At 43.8% G+C, this 25397-nt stretch overlaps 1 protein-coding gene across 5 annotated transcripts in view; it reads right to left on the reverse strand.

The window, feature by feature from the left end:
• The window catches only part of FAM149B1 (family with sequence similarity 149 member B1), a 34077-nt gene that overhangs the window by 7374 nt on the left and 1306 nt on the right, over positions 1–25397 (reverse strand). For 3 of the 5 annotated variants that reach the window (XM_075841533.1, XM_075841532.1, XM_075841535.1), the window contains exons 3-12: positions 25217–25327; positions 17420–17543; positions 16177–16319; positions 15260–15376; positions 14340–14504; positions 12946–13133; positions 12411–12544; positions 8176–8288; positions 4529–4747; positions 2891–3011 (exon numbers count right to left, since the gene is read on the reverse strand). In XM_075841533.1, coding sequence (XP_075697648.1) covers positions 2891–3011; positions 4529–4747; positions 8176–8288; positions 12411–12544; positions 12946–13133; positions 14340–14504; positions 15260–15376; positions 16177–16319; positions 17420–17543; positions 25217–25327 — 1435 coding nt within the window. Of the gene's footprint in view, positions 1–423; positions 496–2890; positions 3012–4528; positions 4748–8175; positions 8289–12410; positions 12545–12945; positions 13134–14339; positions 14505–15259; positions 15377–16176; positions 16320–17419; positions 17544–25216; positions 25328–25397 lie in introns of all 5 variants that reach the window. The other 2 variants (XR_012851049.1, XM_075841536.1) reach the window with 2 other exon arrangements.

Genomic DNA, 25397 nt, shown 5'->3' on the forward strand with positions numbered 1-25397 from the left:
ACATATCTGGTAGGCGTGAGGATCAGGGTAATGCTTACCTGGTTCTACTAGACAACCTTCAAGATAAGCTGACAATTTCCCTGCTGGTTCGTCCAGGGGTTCTGTCCCATCTATAGATGTTGGCTGATCAGGGTGGAATCTTTGCTTATACCAACTTTGACCTTCGCTCTACCCCCCCGCCCCTACTACTTTTCTCTCCTCTCTAACTTCCTCTATCTCTTCCTTACTATCCTCCTCTTGGTTGCTCTGTGTTGTGGATGAATCACCATGATATATATGCGAATAATGGCTATAGGTTTGTATATATTTTTTTATTTTAGATGCATTAGGGCAATAAAACATGGTAGCAAAACTGCACATATCTTTTAAATGAAACAATAGGACAATGCTGCGCATGCCCGCATCACACAGGATTGTACTCACATGCCAGTGTAGCATACCTAAGAGGACCTGCTGCTATACTTTGCCACCATGTCACAAATTAACTCAAACCATCTGTAGAAGTAAAATATTTCAGGGACTTAACAGAACTGAACTTGAAAGTTAATGATATTTTATACATAGAGACAGTAAATCTCAGTACCAATAGTAATGACAGATAACAGAGGATAATAGCTGACAGTTGTACGCTATCGGACGCGGCACCATGGTAGAAGTTAAAAATAAAAATTACGTTTCACACACGCAGTTTCTGCATCCTGGATTAGATCCGAAATAGGAGAAAATTATAAGGGAAATACTTAGATTTATACTACTCTTTTGTATCCCATTCTGGTTTCGGCTGCCAATAAACAAAATAAATATAGTACTCTGAATGAATGAATGAATGAATGAAGGTCTTACAATACGTTTTCATGTGAACACTTCAGTTTGGTTTTTTTCTTTTAGGATAGGCTAATACTATTGCCATCACTTTATGATCAGTGGGGTCGTCCCCCCACCGATCCTAAGAATGAAGGGACCGCAGCGCCCATTTTTTGCTTTACAAAATGTTTTATTATGGAAAAAAAAAATATATACAAACACACACGTACACGTTTGGTATTGCAACAACCATAACGACCTGTACTATAAAATGTATGCGTTGTTTATCCTGCATGGTAAACGCCATCGAAAAAACATTGGCGGATTTATGGTTTTGTGTTCATACCTCCGCTCAAAAAAGGAATAAAAGTGGAATCTATGCGTCTAATGTACCCCAAAAAGGTCACCAATCAAAACAACAACTTATCCGACAAGGAATGAGGCCTCATGAAACTCCGTTGTTGGGGGGGGGGGGGGGGGGGAGTTATGGCTCTTAGAATGCTGCAACACACACAAAAAATTTTTTTTTTTATATATACATATTTATTTATCTTTTTTTTTTTCATTGTGAAAAAAGTAGTAAAAAAAAACACTATAAATTTGGTATAGCCATAATCGTAACAACCCACAGCTAACAAGTCATGTTTTTCCATTCTGACCAAAAATGGTGCAAAAAACAAGCCCTCATACGGCGACGGTAATCTGTGACTACAACTTCGCTACAGTGACTACAGGGAGTCTGAAATCCACCTCCTGTCTCATGATTGGTTTAGGTGGCTGCTCTGCACCGCCACACACTGCAGCTCTGCACCGCCACACACTGCAGCTCTGCACCGCCACACACTGCAGCTCTGCACCGCCACACACTGCAGCTCTGCACCGCCACACACTGCAGCTCTGCCTCTTCAGATTAGCTGCTGTGTATAACCACAATACTACCAGGAAGTCCGTGCATGAAAATCTTATTCCATTACAGCAGGGACAAAGTGATTATTAAAAGGGGTCGTCTAGCTTCAGGAAATTAATGTTATTTTTGTAGATTTAAAAGTTATATAATTTTCCTATATACTGTCTGTATTAATTCCGCACAGTTTTCAAGACCTCTGCTTGTTGTTAGTCAGTAGGAACATTCATTGTTTTCTGTCCATGTTCATGTGGTGGGCACACAGGTGGTGGGATCATTACAAGACACAGCTCTGATACACATACTCTAATGAGCCGTGCACCTGTGTGTCTATCACATGACCATGGACAGAATTTTCCTACTGAATGACAACAAGCAGAGACCGTGAGGAATTAATACAAAAAAGTATATTGCAAAATTGCATAAAACTTTTAATTATTCAAAAAAATTATAATAATCTGCCAAAACTGGAAGCCAATCAGGTAATTACCACACTGAGGGTATGTGCACACGTAGTGACCAAAAACGTCTGAAAATCCAGAGCGGTTTTCAAGGGAAAACAGACCCTGCTTTTCAGACGTTTTTTGACCAACTCGCATTTTTCGCTGCGTTTTTTACGTCCGTTTTTGGAGCTGTTTTCATTGGAGTCTATGAGAAAACAGCTCCAAAAACGTCCAAAGAAGTGTCCTGCACTTCTTTTGACGAGGCTGTATTTTTACGCGTCGTCGTTTGACAGCTGTCAAACGACGACACGTAAATAACAGGTCGTCTGCACAGTACGTCGGCAAACCCATTCAAATGAATGGGCAGATGTTTGCCGACGTATTGTAGCCCTATTTTCAGACGTAAAACGAGGCATAATACGCTCGTTTACGTCTGAAAATAGGTCGTGTGAACCCAGCCTTAGACTGCAGAAAATAATCTTTAGTAATGGGGCTTACTGAAGTTGGCTTTACGGCTTCTGGTACTGAAAGGTCCATAATGAAACAGGAGACTATGCGATTCTGATGAACTGGACGGAACTTCAACTAATTTAGGCCAAGTGATAGCACAAAAATCCCCAAATTGAAACTCAAATAGGACTTTAAAAAAAAAAAAAATAGTGAGCAGAGATTTCACTAAAACATTTGTTTGTAAACTTAATTATCTCAAGCTCCCCATATAATGTAAAGACAGATTTACCGTTTGTCGCTGTGATCCAGGTAAGTTGGGACACTCTATATCGGAGGTTCCAATTGGAGGGAGAAGATTATTTCGGTTAAATGGAACAGGAGAGCAGGGCAGCTGGTCATTTGCAGTCGGGCTGTTCTCACCAAAAAACACAAGAGTCTTGTTTCAGTTAAAGTCCCACAGTACGTACATTACAAATAGCAGGTAGCGTTATATACATGCGAGTCAATGAAGGCAAGAATCAAAAGCGTAGCTAGTTTTTTGGAAAAGTGGTCTGTGAGTCAGTTAGGGTGTGATGGGACTGAGATAGTCTTGTTGCCCTGGGGCCTATTCTTTGGAGTGTGGCATAGTGAGCGGATGTGGGAAAGAGGTGCCGAAACAAATTTAAATGAGTTATTCCTCCCCCTGCGTGCCGGGGCGGGGGGATGTTCAGGTGTTATACTCTACATCTGAAAATATTAAGCATTTTGTGTTCAAATTTACTGCATTACTGTTGCTATAGTTTGTATTGAGCAAAGATATCCAAATCTGTAAGCGCTAGGACTGTGTTCGCCGCTCAGTCTGTACTCCTGTGTTGTGTATTGTGTTCATGACGGCATGTTACAGCCGAGGGAGGTCACGGATCCGTGGAAAATAGTGACATAGCAGCCACCATGACCCACTAAAGCACAGAGCAGTTTTCTGCAAGGTGATTGGTGCAACTCCGCGTGTAATGCAAAGGCAGGGCAGGTTGTGGCTCAGGGTCACTCATCTGTGACACAGCGCCACTGTAGAATGGGCTGCGAGCTGTCAGTCACCTAGGTGCAACCCAAACTGGAGGAAACTCCAGCAAAGTCCAGATCCACAAACGTGGTTTGGACCGAACTGAAATTACAAGGGCCAGAAACATCATTGAACTGTTTGAAGGGTAAACAGGAAATGTTAAATACTTTTGTGTCAAAAAAGACAAAAGTATAATAGGTATGATACCTTTATTGGCTAACAATAAAAGTTCTATATGCGGCCCCTTCTTCAGGCCACAGAGGCTCCTTCTTCAGGCAGTTTACAAATGAATGACTTAGAAAAAAGCACAACATTTAGATGTTACACAAAGACAATTAGTACATGAAGTGATACATCATTAAGATAAGCCGGGCAATAAAACTGAGGTTATAGGGGTGATGACTTAGGAGTTGAGACATCTGGAGTCAGTCTGATGGGGGACGTGACGTGTGTCCATGTAGTGGTAAACAGGGAATTTGGAGCTCTGTATTAGTAAAACACAGCTCTGACCTATGACTGAGATTATTTAATCTAAATGGGTCCAAAATTCAATTACAGGTACACTTTCCTGCCCTAGACCCCCTCCATTAGAACCTATATAAGCAGGAATATTAGCTGTTAATACCTAAACCAGCCTTGACCTCCAGGGGTTTTAGAAAAGAATCTATAGCTACCCTAGACCAACATAGATAAGGGAAATCACCATTAACCTGTTCATCCCTCCACCCGCAAACCACCGAGAATATTACAGAAATACTGCCACCCAAAACCGCACCATGCAAACAGGTCTCATCTACTACATTTTGAAAGTTGACAAAATGATTGACAATCGTGGAAATTTTACGGTCTCCACCGTCGGCATTAATGTGTTTGCCCCTGAAGACTTACAGTCGTGTTCCCCTGATGACTTCTTCCATCTTTGGTGTTCCTGATCTGGAGGGATTGTTATTGATGGGATGGAGAGTACGAGGCGGATTACGTCTTCTAGCAGAAGGAACATTGTGAGACAATGATGAGGAGCTGTGCTCCAGTGAGCGCCCTGGCCTTGGTTTCCCAGAGATCAGTGCAGCAGACATTGGCCTCATTGGCGATTTATCATCAGAATCTCTACAGGACAAGAGTTTTGGTCAGATTTAAGCAAAACCCAGAGAATACATAAGTCTATGCAACTGAATTATCGAACTTTGTTTTTGTAAGTGTAAATGATTATATTGAGATCATGCTTGAAAATACAGTCATGTAGCTTATATCACATTCCCTTCTCTTCACATAAATCCAGTGCATCCCCATTACTTATTTACAGATACGTATGCTGGCAAAGGCTGCAGTGAACATGCAGTGCCCAGTGAATGGCTAAAATAGAGGTTTTAATGGCTATGTGCACCTTTGAATGCACATTGATTTAATAATAATAATAATAATTAAAAAAAGTGTTGTATTTAAGCAATTTTGCAATTGACTTTTATAAAAAAAAAGTTTAACTTTTTGCGAAACAGCGTCTATGTATCCTGTATACATAGAAGCTGTATCGTTCTCGCTCAGCCGATTCCGTCAGTCCAGCTGTACTGACGGCTCAGCTGAGAGCGGGTCCTGCGTGTCTCGTTTATAACTTAGATGTGATCGTTATTAGCTGGATCCTGTGTCTCAGAGATGCACAGGACCTGCTCTCAGCCGAACCGTCAGTGTATCGTTTTCTCTCAGCAAATTCCGTCAGTTCAGTTGAACTGACGGTTCGGCTGAGTGCGGGTGCGGTGCGTCTCGGAGACACAGGATCCAGCTAATAACAATCACATCTAAGTTATGCGCAAGACACGCAGGTCCCGCTCTCAGCTGTGCCGTCAGTAAAGCTGAACTGACAGAATTGGCTGAGAGAAAACGATACAGCTTTTACGTATACAGGATACATAGAAGCTCTTTTGTAAAAAGTAAAAACATTTTTTAATGAAAGTCAATTAAAAGATTGCTTAAAAGCACAAAACCCATTGATTTAATAAAATAAAAATTCCATTCAAAGATGTGCATAGCCTTTAAAACACATACAATATTGTACAGTAACAGTTGAGGTACTATGATCACTTCTTGTCCATTATCTCTATGTATAGCACTAGAAGTCTTAAAGCATCAAGCATTAAAATGGTATATTTTCTCAAGATGACTAAATAGTTATAGGTGTATAAGAGTACAGTCCCAGGTAGCGGCAGGCCGAAGCCCGGCTCACTGGCAGAGGCCAATGGTTGCACGATTTTCGCCACTACGTGGGACCGTACCCTAAAACCTGTCCACCAAGTTGTTTGCTTCATGTAGAAAGCAGTCATATTCCTAAAATGTGTACACCGGCTTCTGCAAACCCACTTACAGATTAGATTAGGAGAATAGCGTGGTGCCATTTACAGATTAGATTAGGGGAATAGCATGGCCCATTTACAGATTAGATTAGGGGAATAGTGTGGTGCCATTCAAATTTGTTCTTTAAAGTATGAACAGTAACTCCAAATGTTATTTGAATAGAAACTGGTAGCATATACACGTTCATCGCACTGTATTTTCATATACAATCATTTTATTTTCTTAAAAAAACTAATCTACAATATCTAATATATAACAGTAATGTAAGTAAAAGAAAGGCATCTTTTTCACGTTGCGGTCTTCTAGAAGGGATTTGCCTTCTGTGAGAGGAAATGTTCTTCTGCATAGCAGGCCGTAAAAACAAGCTTTCTAATTCATCCCAACTGAGGGAATTGCTCCTTGAGCTAAATTAGGGACTGCTCACATCTGTGTTGGAGGTTTTGTTAAGGGTCTCTGTCGCAGATCCGGCAGAAATTACTGGAAACAATAGCGCAGCACGCACCGCTATTGTTTCCGGTAAATTGGGGACACCCTGATGGAAAGCCAACGGAACCCATTAAAGTCGGTGGGTTCCGTTAGCTGCCGGCGGTGTTGCAACGGAACTGTTGCATCTGGCATTCACTTGTTCTGCTCCTGACGAAGAATTAAAAAAATGGCCCAACACAGATGTGAACAGGGCCTTACACAGAATCTATGCTTGTAATATTAAAGATTTATACTCTGTACTTAAAGGGGTTATGCCATAAAACACATGTATTCCCTATCCACAGGATACATGTGTAATTGCTGGGAACCCCAGCGATAAGGAGAACGGGGGACCAAAAGTCACCCTGAGCATTACATGAGAGGCTTGGACTTCCGGGTTCTGTGTTCGGCAGCTTTATAGAAATGAATGGAGAGCCGGTCACGCATGCGCAGGAGAATCCCATTCATTCCTATGGAGCTGCCGAACACATAAGCCGAACACAGAACCCAGAAGCCCAAGCCTCTCATGTAGCGCTCTGTGTGACCTCTGGCCCCCCGTTCTGCTTATCGCTGGGGGTCCCAGTGGTCGACCCCCAGCGATCACACATGTATCCCCTATCCTGTGGATAGGGGATACATGTGTTTTATGGCACAACCCCTTTAAGTGAAAATAGCACAGTATTTAAGAAATGCATCCAAAAGTCATATAGATGCAAGTGTCTATACAAATTTAGAAGCACCTTTAAAAAGGTAACCGGTCAGTAGGTTTGGAGCCACTAAATCACCAGCATGCTGTTACGCAGCTGGGGATTAGTATTCCAGACATGAATACCTCAAAAACTGACATTTCAGGAATAGTTAGAAAAGTCAATTACAATTTACCGAGAGGAGTCCGGCAGGCATCTGGCGCATGAACTCATCAGGCACAAGAAGTGGAGGACAGTACACCTCGCTTTACTGCACATGTGCAGAGTACTGTCCTTGGCTTCATATGCGCAATGCTCATGTGTCCGATGCCGCTGGACGCCTCTCGGTAAATTGTAATTCACTTTACGAAACTATTCCCGAAACTTCAGTTTTTTAAACCAAGAAACGATTGAAACCCCAAACTCCAGCTTTATTACGGCATGCTGGTGGTTTTGTGGCTCCATCCCTAGTGACCGGTTCCCTTTAAAATATTTTTTTTAACCCATTACAATACCTTTCTACACAATTACAATGGAAAAGAGTATTTTTATAATGTAGATATCTTTAAAATTCAACACCATCCTGTGCCTCCGGTCATTGGGGTCCCCTATAGCTTCTTTATATAATTGCTGTACCACAATGTTGTCGTACAGCGTTTGTTGTTTGAGCATTTGTTGCGTGGAATAGGAGGAAATAGCGAAAATCTATACCTGCTCATAGCAGGCATAGATTTTATTTCCTCAGTGCCAGATAGTTTAAATGCGCCATATTTGTTAAGAGGCGTGCACCTTTTAATAAATTTGGTGCAAATTAGTCCAACTACCTCATTTTTTTCAACTAGCGTAAAAAAAAAATATGTCAGTCAGTAAATGTGGGCTTATATTTTTAATATCGCGAGCACATAGGAAGGTATTGTTAAGGGTCACAAAATCTCTTTGAAGAAAGCCTTCAAATAAGACCAAATTAAAGACACTACCACAAAGGAGAGACAGCAGATATGCGCTAGAAGAAGGCAAACATTGTCATGTCATACTCACAGAACTTTCTCCATCAGATGTAAAGTCCTTTGCTGTAATGGTATTCCATGAATCGTCATTAAATCATTCAGGTTCCGTTGATTCGTGATATTTCCCACTTGAGAACGATTAGCCTGAAAACAGATCGAAATAATATTCTAATCTTAGAGACTCAAATGTGCGGTCACCTTCTATCATCGTGCCGTTCTTATGTCTAACATTCTGTGCTAATCTGTTTCTTTACATATCTTTATAACGGTAGGAGCTACATATTTCTGATACAGAGTTCCAAATCCCCTGCATAGATAGATTTAAAGGGAAGGTGTCATTAAATTTTTTTATAATATTGCTTTTAGTATGATATTAAAATACATTTTATTTATTTGTGTTCTACTTAGTTTTTTTTTCTTACTTTTACTTCTCTATGGGGGCTGCCATTTTTTTTTTTCATCTCTGTATGTGTCGATTAACGACACATACAGAGATGAAATACGGCACATACATCCCCATAGAGAATGCGAACGGGAGCCGTTCTATTCACTGCAGCGTACGCCATCTGTGTGGGAACGGTGCATGCGCCGCTCCCACACAGACCAAAACGAAGCTCGTTAGCAGAGCGAAATTCGGCGCCATTTTCATGTGGACCGGAAGCCACTGCCGGACAGTCAGATGATGACTTCCAGCCGCGGCTTCCGGACATATGTTCAAGGAAGCGAAGACGCAAGGAATAGGAGCAGAGACGGCAGTAGCAGGTAAGTTATGTTTGTGTTATACTGTGTGATTACCACTGTATCTAATCCTCCTACACTGTGCATTCGCTCAGAAAATAGCGGCACACAGTGTAGGAGGTTTGAAGATTCAACCCCCTCCTTCTCCTGGCACTAGCCAGAATAAGGGAGGGGGATTGTGTGAGGACACTATAGAGAGTGTGTCTACCCCAAATTTGCAGCATAAAGCAATGAGGTTGCTTTACCACATTGATCATGCTGCAATTTTGGGAACTGCTCCCTCTAGCCACCAGCATATGGAAATGTTATAAATTAGAATCTAATTTATAATATTTCCTGACTTGTGAAAAAATTAAAACAATATGTAATCACTTAAATAATAATTGTTTAACTAAAAAAAAAAAAAAAATTCCTTTTAAGAGAAAAAATGTTGGCTACTTGCACCCACCACTAGAGGAAGCATGGGAGTTTACTGCATACTGTATTAATCACAGAGTTCAATGTAGAACAGCATGAAGTTAGCTCCCTCTAGTGGCAGTAATAGACAGGGTACTTGAAGCTATGCATTAGAAAAACAAGAGCTGTGATGCTATAAAGATATATTAAGAAATCAATCAACACATTTTGGATTTAAAAAATGGTATTCATGGGAGGACTTTCACTTTAAAAGTTGTTCGATTAGAATACTAGTATAACAATACAGCCTCTGACGCTGTCTAGTAAGCGCGAGACAGCTTCAGACTGGCCAGGCACAGCGTCCTCTCGCCAGAACAGCCTTATCTCGCGAGACCACGCTGGGTGAAGACTTCAGAGCAGGTCTGAAGCAGCCTCATGTTAATTGCACAACGTCAGAAGCTGTGACGCCGGCTCCACCTCGTGAGAGTCAGTGTAGTTCACGCCCGGTTGACAAACTACAGGGAATTAGCATATAAGGCGTCAACATAACGGGGGGGGGGCGTATCTCAGGAACGGGGGTGTCCAGGAACAAAAGAAAAATGTTGCTTTTACCTCTTCCCAACATTCGCTGTATATATACGGTGGAGATCGGGGGCGGGAGTATGGAGCAGGATCACAGTCTGAGCCCGCTCCATAAGTTTAGCGTGTCAGCTGTATGATTCAGTGTAACGAACGGTGTCCCACTCGATTAACCACTTAGATGCAGCGGTCAAAAGCAGCCGTGGCATCTAAGCCTTTAGAAATAGGGTCCCCTCTGAGGTTGCATTGGCTCCCTCACGAAACGATTGTGGGGTGCCGGTAGTAGTCATTGCAGCATGGGGGCCTAATGAAGGCCTTCAGGTCTGCCATCTTTGTACCGATATTAAGCCCTGACGGAGTCAGGGCTTAATAGGAGCCTGTCAAAATCGCGATATACTGCAATACATGTAAAAGTAGTAAAACATAAAAAATAAAAGCAATAAATTTGGTATCGCCTTCATCATATTGACCCGCAGAATAAAGTTTACATGTCGTTTTGGCCGCACTATAAAATCAAAACCCAAAAAACAAATGGAGGAATCGCTGTTTTTTCTCCAGTACATTATATCGTACAATTAATGCTGCCGTGAAAAACTACAACTTGTCTCGCAATAAACAAGGTGGAAGGTGGGGAGGAAAAAACGACAATGTAAATCTGAAAAATGGCTGAGGAGGGGAAGGGTTAAGAAGATTACATGTTCATCACCAATCATCCGATAGATAGATAGATAGATAGATAGATAGATAGATAGATAGATAGATAGATAGTTTATCCATTTGTTACCAATATTAACATTTATCACCTCTCCACAAGACCCCTATTATTTTCTAGAAGGGGTTACCTCATCCTAGTGATTTTGTATATAGGTGATAAACTTTAATAGGAGGGAAAACTCTTAAGTATAGAAGATAAAACGCAATGTAAAAAAATGATTGTGTAATTTTATTTTAGTATACATACGTGGGTGGATTTTCCTTTCTTTTTGTTCTTAGGGACGCGGTTGCATGTTAAACACTACCACAGTTAAGATGTGAAAACAGAGAGGAAAGATAGATAGAACAGAACAGACTAGGGTTAAAGAAATAACCGTGAAGGTGGAAGGCAGAAGGTCAAAAGACACATACGAGGGCTTGAAAAGGAAAAATCCACAAGACAATAATCAATTTCAAAATCAAGTAAAAATAGATTAGCCATGTTTACGCTTCATGCTACGGGGTCACACCAACTAATATGAATCATGGTTACTACTGTATAGCAGCGACGAGATGATGGAAGAAGCTGGTCCGTCTAAACTTATCTACATAGGATCTGAACCTTCTGCATAGGATAAATGGATGAAATATCTTCTTGAAGATCTCTACCAATTTAACCCTGACCTGGAGTATTTATGTGCCATGTACATAAAGGATAGGCCATCCATATAAAAAGCCCAGGGAACCCCTTTAAAGCAATAAATGTCCAGTTATTATAAAAACATCCAGAATTAATTTGCAGTTTACAGACACTAACAAGCCAGGGAGAACAGGTAGAAAGTGTTTCATTTCCTTACAGAACCACCACGGGGGAAATGAAGCATTAAAGTGCGGTCTGTGTAATGCATGAATGTGCTGGGTCCTCCAGGGGTGGAGACACTCTTTGTAGCCACTCCCCACTCTGGCTAAGGCACCCTGCACACGGCCGTACGGGGAAATGATTACAGGCACAGCCGGCCGCAGATAGTCAACCGCATTTGCGGGCCGTGCTCCCATTAAAGTATGGGGGCACGGTCCGTAAAATTAAAAAAATAGGACATTCCTACGGCTCAGACACCTTCCCGTAAATATACGGGAAGGCGTCCGTTGACCATAGAAATGAATGGATCAGTATTTTGAACCACAATTTTGGACTGTAATTGTGGATAAAATTACGGTCGGGCGCATGGGGCCTAATGCAGAACAGTCCTGAATTGGAAATTTGAAAATAAGTTTTCAAAACCCCTTTAAAGCTGACATCTGGTACTTTAAGGAAAAAAAGGCACATTTTAAATATCTGCTACAGTACAAGTCTTTCAACCGAAGGCCGTATTCAGACGACCAAGGTATACATCCGTGTCACGGCCGGTAAAACAAGGGCTGTCACACGGACGCATGTATTTCAATGGGGCCGTTCACACGGCTGTTGTTCAGTTGAAAAATAGAACATGTCATATTTTCTTCTGTTTTCACGGATCCCTCGATAGACACAAGTCTATGAGGGATCCGTGAAAAAGGGACCCGCACGGGCGCAACTCGGATGTGAAAAACTGCCATTTTTCACGTCTGAGTTCTCACTCGTTCGTGTGAATTTGGCCTATGACTGCCCAAGCATTAGAAAAAGGCTGTTAAACCAGATATGCTTGGCGGGATTGGTTGACAATGTAATGTGAATGGCAGCATGCCTGATCCTTTGTTCCCCAGGAGATAAGTGATGCCAGAGCGGTCTGTCATGCATGCTCAAGGTTGTCGGGACGGATAGCTGGTTTGGCGGAAAGCGGTCTCACGTGTATGGCCATCAGAATAGGTAACGTCTCTTACCAGATTAGGGGAGATGGGAGGAATTTTGGAATGTGGGACAAGAGGTAGAACCAATGGAAGACGTTGGAATGGAGCATAGGGGTTGAGAATTTCTACTCTTGTGGTCTTAATGGCTATATCATGGCTGTCCTCATCTGAAAAATAATCAAGACAAATTAAAGCTACTTTGTGGGTATAAAGTTCATTGAGTTTAACCACCTTAAGATGCAATACTAGAATAGTATCCCGATATACATTCATATTTGTATAAAATTAAATATATTTCTATAGGACACAATCTGATGCCATCTGCATATACAAACCGTTTATACCCTCCCCTCCCCCTCATCTCTCCAATCTTTTATATATTACTTCCATAGTCACGCTCCTGGGCCTTCTGGGCCTACTTAGATTAGTTCACAAGGGAAAGGCCGTCTACACGGTGTTATAACCGATTTCCCACCACTGTTTTTACACCTCAATACTTGTTCACACTTAGATTTTGTGCCATTAAAGTCACTTGGAGTCAGACTTGCTGTTGTTTCATTGTTCTTACCGGTGATGGATTCCTCCCAGTGTCTGCAGATAAGCTCCTCCAGACACGCCACTGTTTCCTTCCACAAATCATCAAATAGACAGGCCAGCACTGCCTCCTTCTTACAGTACTGTGGAGAAATTGGGGGATAACCCATCTTCAAGTTGTCCAGGGACATTGTTCTGTTCCATTCAAAGAATTCATCATCCCTAGAGAGCAAAATGCTAACCTTAAAAAAAAAGTGTAACGTTTCTTTTGGAACAGTCAAACTTTAAAGAACTAAAAATAAAAACGTTCAGTGGATCCACTTAGAAAACTAGGTCTGCTTTCCGTTTTTTTACCAGATACAGTCCCACACTGGTCCATGGACTGTATGTGGCACGACAGCTCAGCTGCATTCGCTTGGAGTAGAGCTGCAATACCAGTCACAACTCATGGATGGGAGCGGTAAAGTTTTTTTAATCTCATACAGCCTTTTGTGAAAGTGACGAAGACTCTCCTGCACTGCCATCAGCACACATCATGCCCAATCTGAACCCGTAGTACATGTACCGTAGGGGTTATGTGCCAGAGCTCTAGGGGTACGTGTGGTGCCCCTGACAAAGCTTCGGTTTCAGACTTCTTCTCTTTGCCACTGTTGTAGTAGGGACCTTTTGGCTGCCACAGGCAATGCCTCGGTTATGGAAGAAAGGTGGCTGGCTAGGTTATGTCTGAAAAATGTGCCACAGTCTGAAAAGCTTACCATGAATGTATGCTTCTCTTTACCACACCAAAAGATGAAGATATGTATTCACCTCCATATAAAATGATGTAAGTTCATGATATTCAGAATCACAGCTGATCAAAACCTCGGGAGAACCTTGATGAAATCTCTGTGGTACATGCCCCAAAATATTGGGCTATGTACAGCCACTTTCAGCTTCATCCCGGTCACATAATACCAGGTGTGGATTTGTCTTTCTATTACTCAACTTTTTTCATATCTAGGTTTGCAGTCAGTGGATGAAAAATGTGTTTATATTTAGAGGTTGAAAGCCAGTACAGACGCAGTGCTGAGCTGTGGTATATTATATATATATATCTTGTCCTGATAGTTTACAATGAAATTGCAGGTAAAATGAACGATATTGCAGGGGATTATTAGACTGGATACAGTTGTAGTAAACTCCCATGTGTGAGGGGTATTAGGTCTGTACAGGGGTTCAGCCTCTGGATGTAAACATTAATATACGGAAACCACGACACAAGTGTGAACATAGCCATAGAAAGTTGCAGAACTTTTTGTCCAAAAAATAACTACATTTTATGTACATACAACACATAGAAAGTACACATACATGCCCCCCATTCTAGCCTATTACTTACATAAAAAGCATAAGGTCTTCATCTACCCTCTTTTTCTGATCATTACTCACTTATCTCGACTGTCAAAAGCCAAATATTCCTCCATTGTACCATCTGACATGATGACCCCCACATCATCTTCATCCTCCTCCTCCTCAGGGTACAGAGAAAAACACACTGGGGTCGTGGTGTCACTAGGTGTGGAAAGTGGAAACCTGGTACCAAAAATACCTAACCTGGAAGACACGAGATATATCAGAAACCGGGGCACGCACGCGCAGCTGAAACTTTGTATGATGTAGCGGTTCAAAGAATTGTGTGAAAAACTCAAAAACAAAACGTGAAAAATATTAGTTACTCCTTTTCTATCTGCACGGATTCAGGTCCTCACATATAAGCATTGCATTACTGTATAAATTAGCTAGGTTGTTTTCTCAAAATCTGCAGGTTTAACCAAATAGGAACCTGCCACCTGACGGGCCTTAGTACATTAGGGCATCTGCGATAACAATAAACTACGAGGGACAATTGCATACACTAAATGGCCTCCCAAAGTGCCAGTCAGGGGCTGGAAATAAGTCTGCATCATGCCATCTGCATTTGTACCATATGACATCTTAAAGTGTTACTCCCATGATGTTTGTAGCTGCATCTCCTGCCGAAATGTGCAGTCGACAGCAGAAGATGCCACTTAAGCTGGGGCGGTCTTGGTGCCAAAGGGCTCCGGCGTTATAGGTTTGCCTTGGAACTGCCCCGTCTCATGCTTCATGTCCCGCTGCTGACTGCACATTTCCACAGAAGATGTTAACCAGTTAATTACAAATTTATTTTCATTCAAGAAAACGTGTCACAAATTTGCTAAAACAGAATATCCCATTGTGTAGAAAGGTGGTCATGAGAACAATGAAACCCTATTAAAGACATGCTGTTTCCATATACTGCTGTAGAGGATAATCACATATATTACTTGTAGTGTGAATCGTATACTTACTGGCTGGACTCTTTTACATGGCTAGCACTGAAGGGTATAGAAGCAGCAGTGCCTGAATGACTGGAGAACCAGCTGTATCCATCGTCTGCGGGCGGCACTAACTGTTTACCTCGTATTCTGAAATGTGGACAGATGAACAAAGTAACGCAAATCACATTCAGTAGTCCGTTCAAATAAGTTGTATACTTTTCAAGGGGAATCCTTAAGGACAACTGTATCTGTAAGACGCTCTAAGTAAAACATGTCAGTGGTAGCCACTGCCCTGCAAGATGTCCATCTGAACTGCCGAGAGGCACCACCTGGCCTGTAGATGTGGTCCATTGTTGCCTCTTGTCCAATTACCCCCGTAATTATAAAAAGACCCCCAAACACCAAGCAGTTTCCTATAGAGCATTAACTCTATGTTTCTACTTAAAGGGGCCTATTCTAGGACTGCATGCCGTTTTCAAGGCTGCTGATGCCGCACACTAAAGTCGATGGAGGAAACGGTAAAACGACAACATGTAGGGTATGTAATGGTGATCGAGAACTGCACAAAGCCCTAACAAGTTAGATTAAAATTAATTGAAAAAATAACTCAACTGAAAAATGTGTATTCGATTTTGACATCTTTTTCACATTTATATAAAATCTGGAAATACTGCAGAATATAAAAGGGTGAGTTTGGCCTTAAAGGGCTGCTACTCTTTGGTTGCCTCAGCACTGGCAGAGACGGTAAGCCACCTGGTCTCTCTTAGATACGCTATACACAGAGATCTCTGGCCATGTAGGCGGTATAGCTGGAGAACAGAAATCGTTTTGGGTGTTTCTAGATGCATTTTTGTCGATGCAATAATTCTTAACTCCACTCAATATCCCTGACAGAACTCCGGGTACAGCCAAAAGACAACTAGTTAGGTTCTCCGTAAGTGAAATACCGCAGATGTGGGAAAGATGACGTCCACTGACGGCACTCGTCCTGCAGCCCTTCCACAAGCGTACTGGCTTTCTGCTCATACAGCAGCTCATCAATTTGCTTAAAAATCCTCTGCACCTGTCTTGTTGCCGCCTGGTCAAACTCCTGCGAGTAAAAGAGAGACAACGTATCATTAATATTCCAAATAACGAGGTCATCATAATTTTATCATTGCATGGCCATCTATATAATGCATTTACATCTCGAACCTCAAGCTTTCTTATAAAGAGGACCCGTCACCTCTCCTCACATGTTTGTATTAGTAGATAATGGTATTTCCCATGAAATAACAATTCTGGAGTAGATTTTCTTAGAACGCTACGTTGTGCCATTCCTCTGTTATTCCTCCTGGAAATGTATGACTAAATTGACATCTACAAGTTGTGGGGATGTGAAAGGAAAAGCACAATGTAGAGTTCTAAGAAAAGATGCTCCAGAGTTTTTATTTTATGGGGAATAGAAGTATTTACTAAAACAGACATGTCAAAAGAGGTGACAGGATCTCTTTAAGATGCCCGTATACATTAAAAGGTGTACGGCGTATTGACAACTCAGCGTTTATGCTGTATGTGGATGAGTTCCAGAAAAACACAATCCTCCATTATAGTCACACAACAGCCAATAAATATGGAGAGGGAGGTTTATCAATACTGGCGCACCAGTCTCTCCCCCAGCGCGTGTGTGACATATTCATCAGCATGGCACACAACCTGTTCATGAATCTGTCATACGAGAAAAACAACACCAGATTGGACATGATTTTCCGAAACCTTTCTATGTAGAGACGTGTTAGAAAGCTGATAGATGAAACCTCGCTCACTTTTCCATTCCTCCAAAGCTCCTTTCACACGACTGTCCAAAATTTTTGGAATTATAATTGGATCTGGCAGCTTAATATGTTGTTCTCTGTAAGGGCAGCATATTACCGTTACAGGTCTAAAACGGCACAAAAACATTTTGTGCCGTTTGGGTTTGGCCAACAGGGGCATTGAGAGAATTCACTGGACTCATAGTTATGTGTCTAACAAATTCCTGAGGGGGGCGCTCCCCCAGCACCTTCCTGTGGCAGCTGTGTATACATGTATACACAGCAGCCCGTCAGTTACCGGACTGACTGGTGGGAGGAGCACTCCCCCATAAACTGGACTGAACATTTATGTTATTTATCGTCATAAATTCTGTACAAACAAAGATTTATTTCTTACATCGAAGCCCCAAGACAAAACTGAGCTGTTGTCCGTTGATAGGCCGGCACAACTCTGAAACTCCAACCACGGAACCTCTGCGTCATTCCCTGAAAATCCAGAATTTCCGGAAACATCTGATATGCTGAAAATATGAACACAACAGATAGATCTTTAATGCTGCACTGTAATAAACATACACAGTTTAACCCCTTGCAGACCAGGTCTATTTCGGCCTTAAGGACCAAGCATTCTTTTTCATTTTTTCCTCCCCGCTCTCAAAAAGTCAGAACTTTTTTATTCTTATGTCAATATAGCCATATGAGGGCTTGTGTTTTGCGGGACAGGTTGTATTCTTCAATTGAACAATTTTTGAGTGTATAGGTTATATTGACAGGCAGGACCCACCTGTTATTAGGGTTGTCACGATAGCAGAATTTGGACATTGATACAGATACTTCGTTTAATATTTCGATTCTCGATACCAAACGATACTTTGGCAACAGTATAAAAAAAAAAAAAAAGTTCTTCCGTTTTCTGATGTCAGGCGCGTGGTGTGATGAATTTTGACGCTATAAATTTGTTGTGCAGGTTATTACGGTTGTGACAATGTGTGTATATTTTATGTATTGAGACTTTTATTTTAATGTTTATTGTAAAAAAAACTGTGCGTGTGTATTGTTTAAAATAGTTGTTTATTTTATTTAACATTACTTTATTTATTTTTTTACTTTTTTATTTTGAAACTTTAATGTACTGACATATATGTATATACTGATAGTACACTGGCAGTGGTTAGGAAATACCCAAGTATGCCCTAACAACAGTAAATATGGTCAGACAGCCCTGGGGGCCTTCAATGGACCCTGTGACGCAATCCAAGGGGCAGCCCCCTTTTCATTTTCCCCTTGAATGCTGCGGTCAGCGGTTTCTCTAATCTCCGCCGTTGGAGCAGGGCTGCGGCTGTGTAATACTGACAAGTGTGTGCGGTCAGCATGAGGTGATGCGGCCAGGGCTGCACTAACATTACCTGAAAAAGTCAAGGTAATGTTTCTTGCCACAGTATATTTAATGCGTTAAGAGTCAAGTAAAAGATTGCTACATCTGTACACTATATACACTCAGTCGCCACTAGTACTGGGTAGGACCCCTCTTTGCCCCTAAAACAGCCTGATCTCTTTGCTGCAGGTATTCCTCCATGTGGTGGTGTGTATTTTGAAAAAAAAAAAAAAGAGAAAAAAATGGTGGTGTATGGAACTGCTTAAAATCTTTTCCTTTATTTGTTGGTGTCAGTTGTGTCAACACGTTTTGTGACTGTGCGAGACCCTTTTTCAAGACGAAAAAAACACTGTTCCTCCTGCCAGAGGAGCCGGGCAGGTAGATCAGTAGCAGCCTCCATTACTTAACGCATGCAAAGGCATTGTACCTGGAGTACGATGGAGAACCTGTCTATTAACACGATCTAACATTCTGATACCTAAACGTCCTGCCCTATGAAGCTCGTCTCTATTTTCTGTGTGAGGGCAGCTATGGGGGCATTATACTGTGTGAGGGCAGCTATGGGGGCATTATACTGTGTGAGGGCAGCTATGGGGGCATTATACTGTGTGAGGGCAGCTATGGGGGCATTATACTGTGTGAGGACAGCTATGGGCGCATTATACTGTGTGAGGGCAGCTATAAGGGCATTATATTGTGTGGAGGGAAGCTATGGGGGCATTATACTGTGTGGAGGGCAGCTATAGGGGCATTATACTGTGTGGAGGGCAGCTATAAGGGCATTATATTGTGTGGAGGGAAGCTATGGGGGCATTATACTGTGTGGAGGGCAGCTATGGGGGCATTATACTGTGTGGAGGGAAGCTATGGGGGCATTATACTCTGTGCAGGGCGGCTATGGGGGCATTATACTGTGTGGAGGGCAGCTATAAGGGCATTATATTGTGTGGAGGGCAGCTATAGGGGCATTATACTGTGTGAGGGCAGCTATGGGGGCATTATATTGTGTGGAGGGCAGCTATGGGGGCATTATACTGTGTGGAGGGCAGCTATGGGGGCATTATACTGTGTGGAGGGCAGCTATGGGGGCATTATACTGTGTGAGGGCAGCTATGGGGCATTATACTGTGTGAGGGCAGCTATGGGGGCATTATACTGTGTGAGGACAGCTATGGGGGGGCATTATACTGTGTGAAGGCAGCTATGGGGGCATTATACTGTGTGAGGGCAGCTATGGGGGGGCATTATACTGTGTGAGGGCAGCTATGGGGGCATTATACTGTGTGAGGGCAGCTATGGGGGGGCATTATACTGTGTGAAGGCAGCTATGGGGGCATTATACTGTGTGAGGGCAGCTATAGAGGGCATTATACTGTGTGAGGGCAGCTATGGGGGCATTATAATGTGTGAGGGCAGCTATGGGAGCATTATACTGTGTGAGGGCAGCTATGGGGGGGCATTATACTGTGTGAGGGCAGCTATGGGGGGGCATTATACTGTGTGAGGGCAGCTATGGGGGCATTATACTGTGTGAGGGCAGCTATGGGGGGGCATTATACTGTGTGAGGGCAGCTATGGGGGCATTATACTGTGTGAGGGCAGCTATGGGGGCATTATAATGTGTGAGGGCAGCTATGGGGGCATTATACTGTGTGAGGGCAGCTATGGGGCATTATACTGTGTGAGGGCAGCTATGGGGGCATTATACTGTGTGAGGGCAGCTATGGGGGGCATTATACTGTGTGAGGGCAGCTATGTGGGCATTATACTGTGTGAGGGCATTATACTGTGTGAGGGCAGCTATGGGGGGGGCATTATATTGTGTGGAGGGAAGCTATGGGGGCATTATACTGTGTGGAGGGCAGCTATAGGGGCATTATACTGTGTGGAGGGCAGCTATAAGGGCATTATATTGTGTGGAGGGAAGCTATGGGGGCATTATACTGTGTGGAGGGCAGCTATGGGGGCATTATACTGTGTGGAGGGAAGCTATGGGGGCATTATACTGTGTGGAGGGAAGCTATGGGGGCATTATACTCTGTGCAGGGCGGCTATGGGGGCATTATACTGTGTGGAGGGCAGCTATAAGGGCATTATATTGTGTGGAGGGCAGCTATAGGGGCATTATACTGTGTGAGGGCAGCTATGGGGGCATTATATTGTGTGGAGGGCAGCTATGGGGGCATTATACTGTGTGGAGGGCAGCTATGGGGGCATTATACTGTGTGGAGGGCAGCTATGGGGGCATTATACTGTGTGAGGGCAGCTATGGGGCATTATACTGTGTGAGGGCAGCTATGGGGGCATTATACTGTGTGAGGACAGCTATGGGGGGGCATTATACTGTGTGAAGGCAGCTATGGGGGCATTATACTGTGTGAGGGCAGCTATGGGGGGGCATTATACTGTGTGAGGGCAGCTATGGGGGCATTATACTGTGTGAGGGCAGCTATGGGGGGGCATTATACTGTGTGAAGGCAGCTATGGGGGCATTATACTGTGTGAGGGCAGCTATAGAGGGCATTATACTGTGTGAGGGCAGCTATGGGGGCATTATAATGTGTGAGGGCAGCTATGGGAGCATTATACTGTGTGAGGGCAGCTATGGGGGGGCATTATACTGTGTGAGGGCAGCTATGGGGGGGCATTATACTGTGTGAGGGCAGCTATGGGGGCATTATACTGTGTGAGGGCAGCTATGGGGGGGCATTATACTGTGTGAGGGCAGCTATGGGGGCATTATACTGTGTGAGGGCAGCTATGGGGGCATTATAATGTGTGAGGGCAGCTATGGGGGCATTATACTGTGTGAGGGCAGCTATGGGGGGGCATTATACTGTGTGAGGGCAGCTATGGGGGGGCATTATACTGTGTGAGGGCAGCTATGTGGGCATTATACTGTGTGAGGGCAGCTATGGGGGGGCATTATACTGTGTGAGGGCAGCTATGGGGGGGCATTATACTGTGTGAAGGCAGCTATGGGGGCATTATACTGTGTGAGGGCAGCTATGGGGGCATTATAATGTGTGAGGGCAGCTATGGGGGCATTATACTGTGTGAGGGCAGCTATGGGGGGGCATTATACTGTGTGAGGGCAGCTATGGGGGCATTATACTGTGTGAGGGCAGCTATGGGGGCATTATACTGTGTGAGGGCAGCTATGGGGGGGCATTATACTGTGTGAGGGCAGCTATGGGGGGGCATTATACTGTGTGAGGGCAGCTATGTGGGCATTATACTGTGTGAGGGCAGCTATGGGGGCATTATACTGTGTGAGGGCAGCTATGGGGGCATTATATTGTGTGGAGGGCAGCTATGGGGGCATTATACTGTGTGGAGGGAAGCTATGGGGGCATTATACTGTGTGGAGGGCGGCTATGGGGGCATTATACTGTGTGGAGGGCAGCTATAAGGGCATTATATTGTGTGGAGGGAAGCTATGGGGGCATTATACTGTGTGAGGGCAGCTATGGGGGCATTATATTGTGTGGAGGGCAGCTATGGGGGCATTATACTGTGTGAGGGCAGCTATGGGGCATTATACTGTGTGAGGGCAGCTATGGGGGCATTATACTGTGTGAGGACAGCTATGGGGCATTATATTGTGTGGAGGGCAGCTATGGGGGCATTATACTGTGTGAGGGCAGCTATGGGGGCATTATATTGTGTGGAGGGCAGCTATGGGGGCATTATACTGTGTGAGGGCAGCTATGGGGGGCATTATACTGTGTGAGGGCAGCTATGTGGGCATTATACTGTGTGAGGGCAGCTATGGGGGGGGGCATTATACTGTGTGGAGGGAAGCTATGGGGGCATTATACTGTATGAGGGCAGCTATGGGGGGGCATTATACTGTGTGAGGGCAGCTATGGGGGCATTATACTGTGTGAGGGCAGCTATGGGGAGCATTATACTGTGTGAGGGCAGCTATGGGGGGGCATTATACTGTGTGAGGGCAGCTATGGGGGCATTATACTGTGTGAGGGCAGCTATGGGGGGGCATTATACTGTGTGAGGGCAGCTATGGGGGGGGGCATTATACTGTGTGGAGGGAAGCTATGGGGGGCATTATACTGTGTGAGGGCAGCTATGGGGGGCATTATACTGTGTGAAGGCAGCTATGGGGGCATTATACTGTGTGAGGGCAGCTATAGAGGGCATTATACTGTGTGGAGGGAAGCTATGGGGGCATTATACTGTGTGGAGGGCGGCTATGGGGGCATTATACTGTGTGGAGGGCAGCTATAAGGGCATTATATTGTGTGGAGGGAAGCTATGGGGGCATTATACTGTGTGAGGGCAGCTATGGGGGCATTATATTGTGTGGAGGGCAGCTATGGGGGCATTATACTGTGTGAGGGCAGCTATGGGGCATTATACTGTGTGAGGGCAGCTATGGGGGCATTATACTGTGTGAGGACAGCTATGGGGGCATTATACTGTGTGAGGGCAGCTATGGGGGCATTATACTGTGTGAGGGCAGCTATGGGGGGGCATTATACTGTGTGAGGGCAGCTATGTGGGCATTATACTGTGTGAGGGCATTATACTGTGTGAGGGCAGCTATGGGGGGGGCATTATACTGTGTGGAGGGAAGCTATGGGGGCATTATACTGTATGAGGGCAGCTATGGGGGGGCATTATACTGTGTGAGGGCAGCTATGGGGGCATTATACTGTGTGAGGGCAGCTATGGGGAGCATTATACTGTGTGAGGGCAGCTATGGGGGGGCATTATACTGTGTGAGGGCAGCTATGGGGGCATTATACTGTGTGAGGGCAGCTATGGGGGGGCATTATACTGTGTGAGGGCAGCTATGGGGGGGGCATTATACTGTGTGGAGGGAAGCTATGGGGGGGGCATTATACTGTGTGAGGGCATTATACTGTGAGAGGGCAGCTATGGGGGGGGCATTATACTGTGTGGAGGGAAGCTATGGGGGCATTATACTGTATGAGGGCAGCTATGGGGGGGCATTATACTGTGTGAGGGCAGCTATGGGGGCATTATACTGTGTGAGGGCAGCTATGGGGGCAGCTATGGGGGGGCATTATACTGTGTGAGGGCAGCTATGGGGGCATTATACTGTGTGAGGGCAGCTATGGGGGGCATTATACTGTGTGAGGGCAGCTATGGGGGGGGCATTATACTGTGTGGAGGGAAGCTATGGGGGCATTATACTGTATGAGGGCAACTATGGGGGGGCATTATACTGTGTGGGAGCAGCTATGGGAGGCTTTATACCGTGTGGGGGCAGCTATGGGAGGCTTTATAGCGTGTAAAAGGCAGCTATAGGGGCATTATACTGTGTGGGGAGCAATATGGAGGCAATATACTTTGTGGGGGCAGTGTCAGGGGTTATATTATATACAATAGTATACAGCAGGCTCAGGGGATAAATATTAATTCAGGGCGAAGCATGCAAATAGGGGGCGTGGTATGCAAAAAGGGATGTGGCCTAAATAATCGTTGTTTAATCAGAATCCAGGTTAGATGCTCAATTAATCGTGATTTAAGGCGTTTGACATGGTCAACAGTACCGCACTCTGTACTGATGAGGAGCAAGAACTCTGAAACAGTTGTCTACAGATGAGTGTCCCTGGTTTGGTTGAAACCCTTAGTCATGATTCAAGGCTTTTCAATGGGTCGGCCATTGTTTTGTAGGGCAGCTACTTATAAATAGCACTTCAGGGACTTTTTTTTTTTCCTTCTGGAGGAGAGATAATTTGTCTTATTCCTGGTCAGACTGGTCCAATCTGACATTTCATCTCACCTCGCATTGATCCACAAAATGGTCGCTCTAAAGTACTCAAACGACCCTGTCTGGCAGCAACAACTATCCCGGAAGACAAGTCACTGAGATTTCTTCTCTATTTCGGTATTTGGCCTGAACAACGACTGACCCCCCTGGAGTATATCGGCATGTTTTTATGCAATGTGCTGCTGCCGTGTGATTGGATATTTGCCTTTACATGCAGATGTAGAGTTTTACCTAATAAAGTGTCCGATGAGTGTACAGACCTAGAAGTGCAATGTCCTAGAGCTGGGAAGTAATACTACAGGTAACAACTTATATCCTGCATTATATCCAATTCTCTTGAGAACATAAAAAGGCATTAGGGAAATATATTAATGCCCATTTCCTAATCTAGAATTATTACCAGCGTTACTTCCTATAATGTATCTGCCGTCTCATGTACAGATTACAGACTGCTGTGAACTGCAGCTTTCAGTCCGATAACTGTTTTGGGGAATTTTAAATGATTTGCCAACTTGCATTTTGTATATAAAATGTTCCAACTGATCAAAAGAACCGTTGCAAATGAAAACATTATTTTAGGGAACGGTTAGGCCGGATTCAAACGAGCGTGTTTGCTCCGTGATATACGGTCCGTATGTCGGACGTAGTTTCCGGACCGAACACAGTGCAGGGAGCCGGGCTCCTAGCATCATACTTATGTACGACGCTAGGAGTCCCTGCCTCTCCGCAGAACTACTGTCCCGTACTGAAAACATGATTACAGTACGGGACAGTTGTCCTGCAGCGAGGCAGGGACTCCAAGCATCGTACATAACTATGATGCTAGGAGCCCGGCTCCCTGCACTGTGTTCAGGCCGGAAAAATTCGGCCCACATAAGGACCGTATATCACGGACCGAACACGCTCGTGTGAATCCAGCCTAATTTGTGAAATTCCTGGACATATTCAGAGCCATTCTTTAACATTGCTCACACGTAACAACTGAGAGCTTTATAACGTATTCATTATTATTGGACAGTTATGACCCTTTGTGCAGACCCTCCCATATAGGTCAGCACCTTTCACACTCAGAAGCCTCTTCATATCTTTCACTACCAAAAGAGCTGGAAAATTCTTCTCCTTTGTCTGGATGGGGATGATTTTCTGCAGCTTTTGAAAGGGCCTGATTACTAGAAATAAAGATAATAATAATATAATTTTTATATTTGGATGCTGAAGATTGACGGACATATATATAAA

This window comes from Rhinoderma darwinii, chromosome 11, assembly GCF_050947455.1.
Source record: "Rhinoderma darwinii isolate aRhiDar2 chromosome 11, aRhiDar2.hap1, whole genome shotgun sequence".
Lineage (NCBI taxonomy): Eukaryota > Metazoa > Chordata > Amphibia > Anura > Rhinodermatidae > Rhinoderma > Rhinoderma darwinii.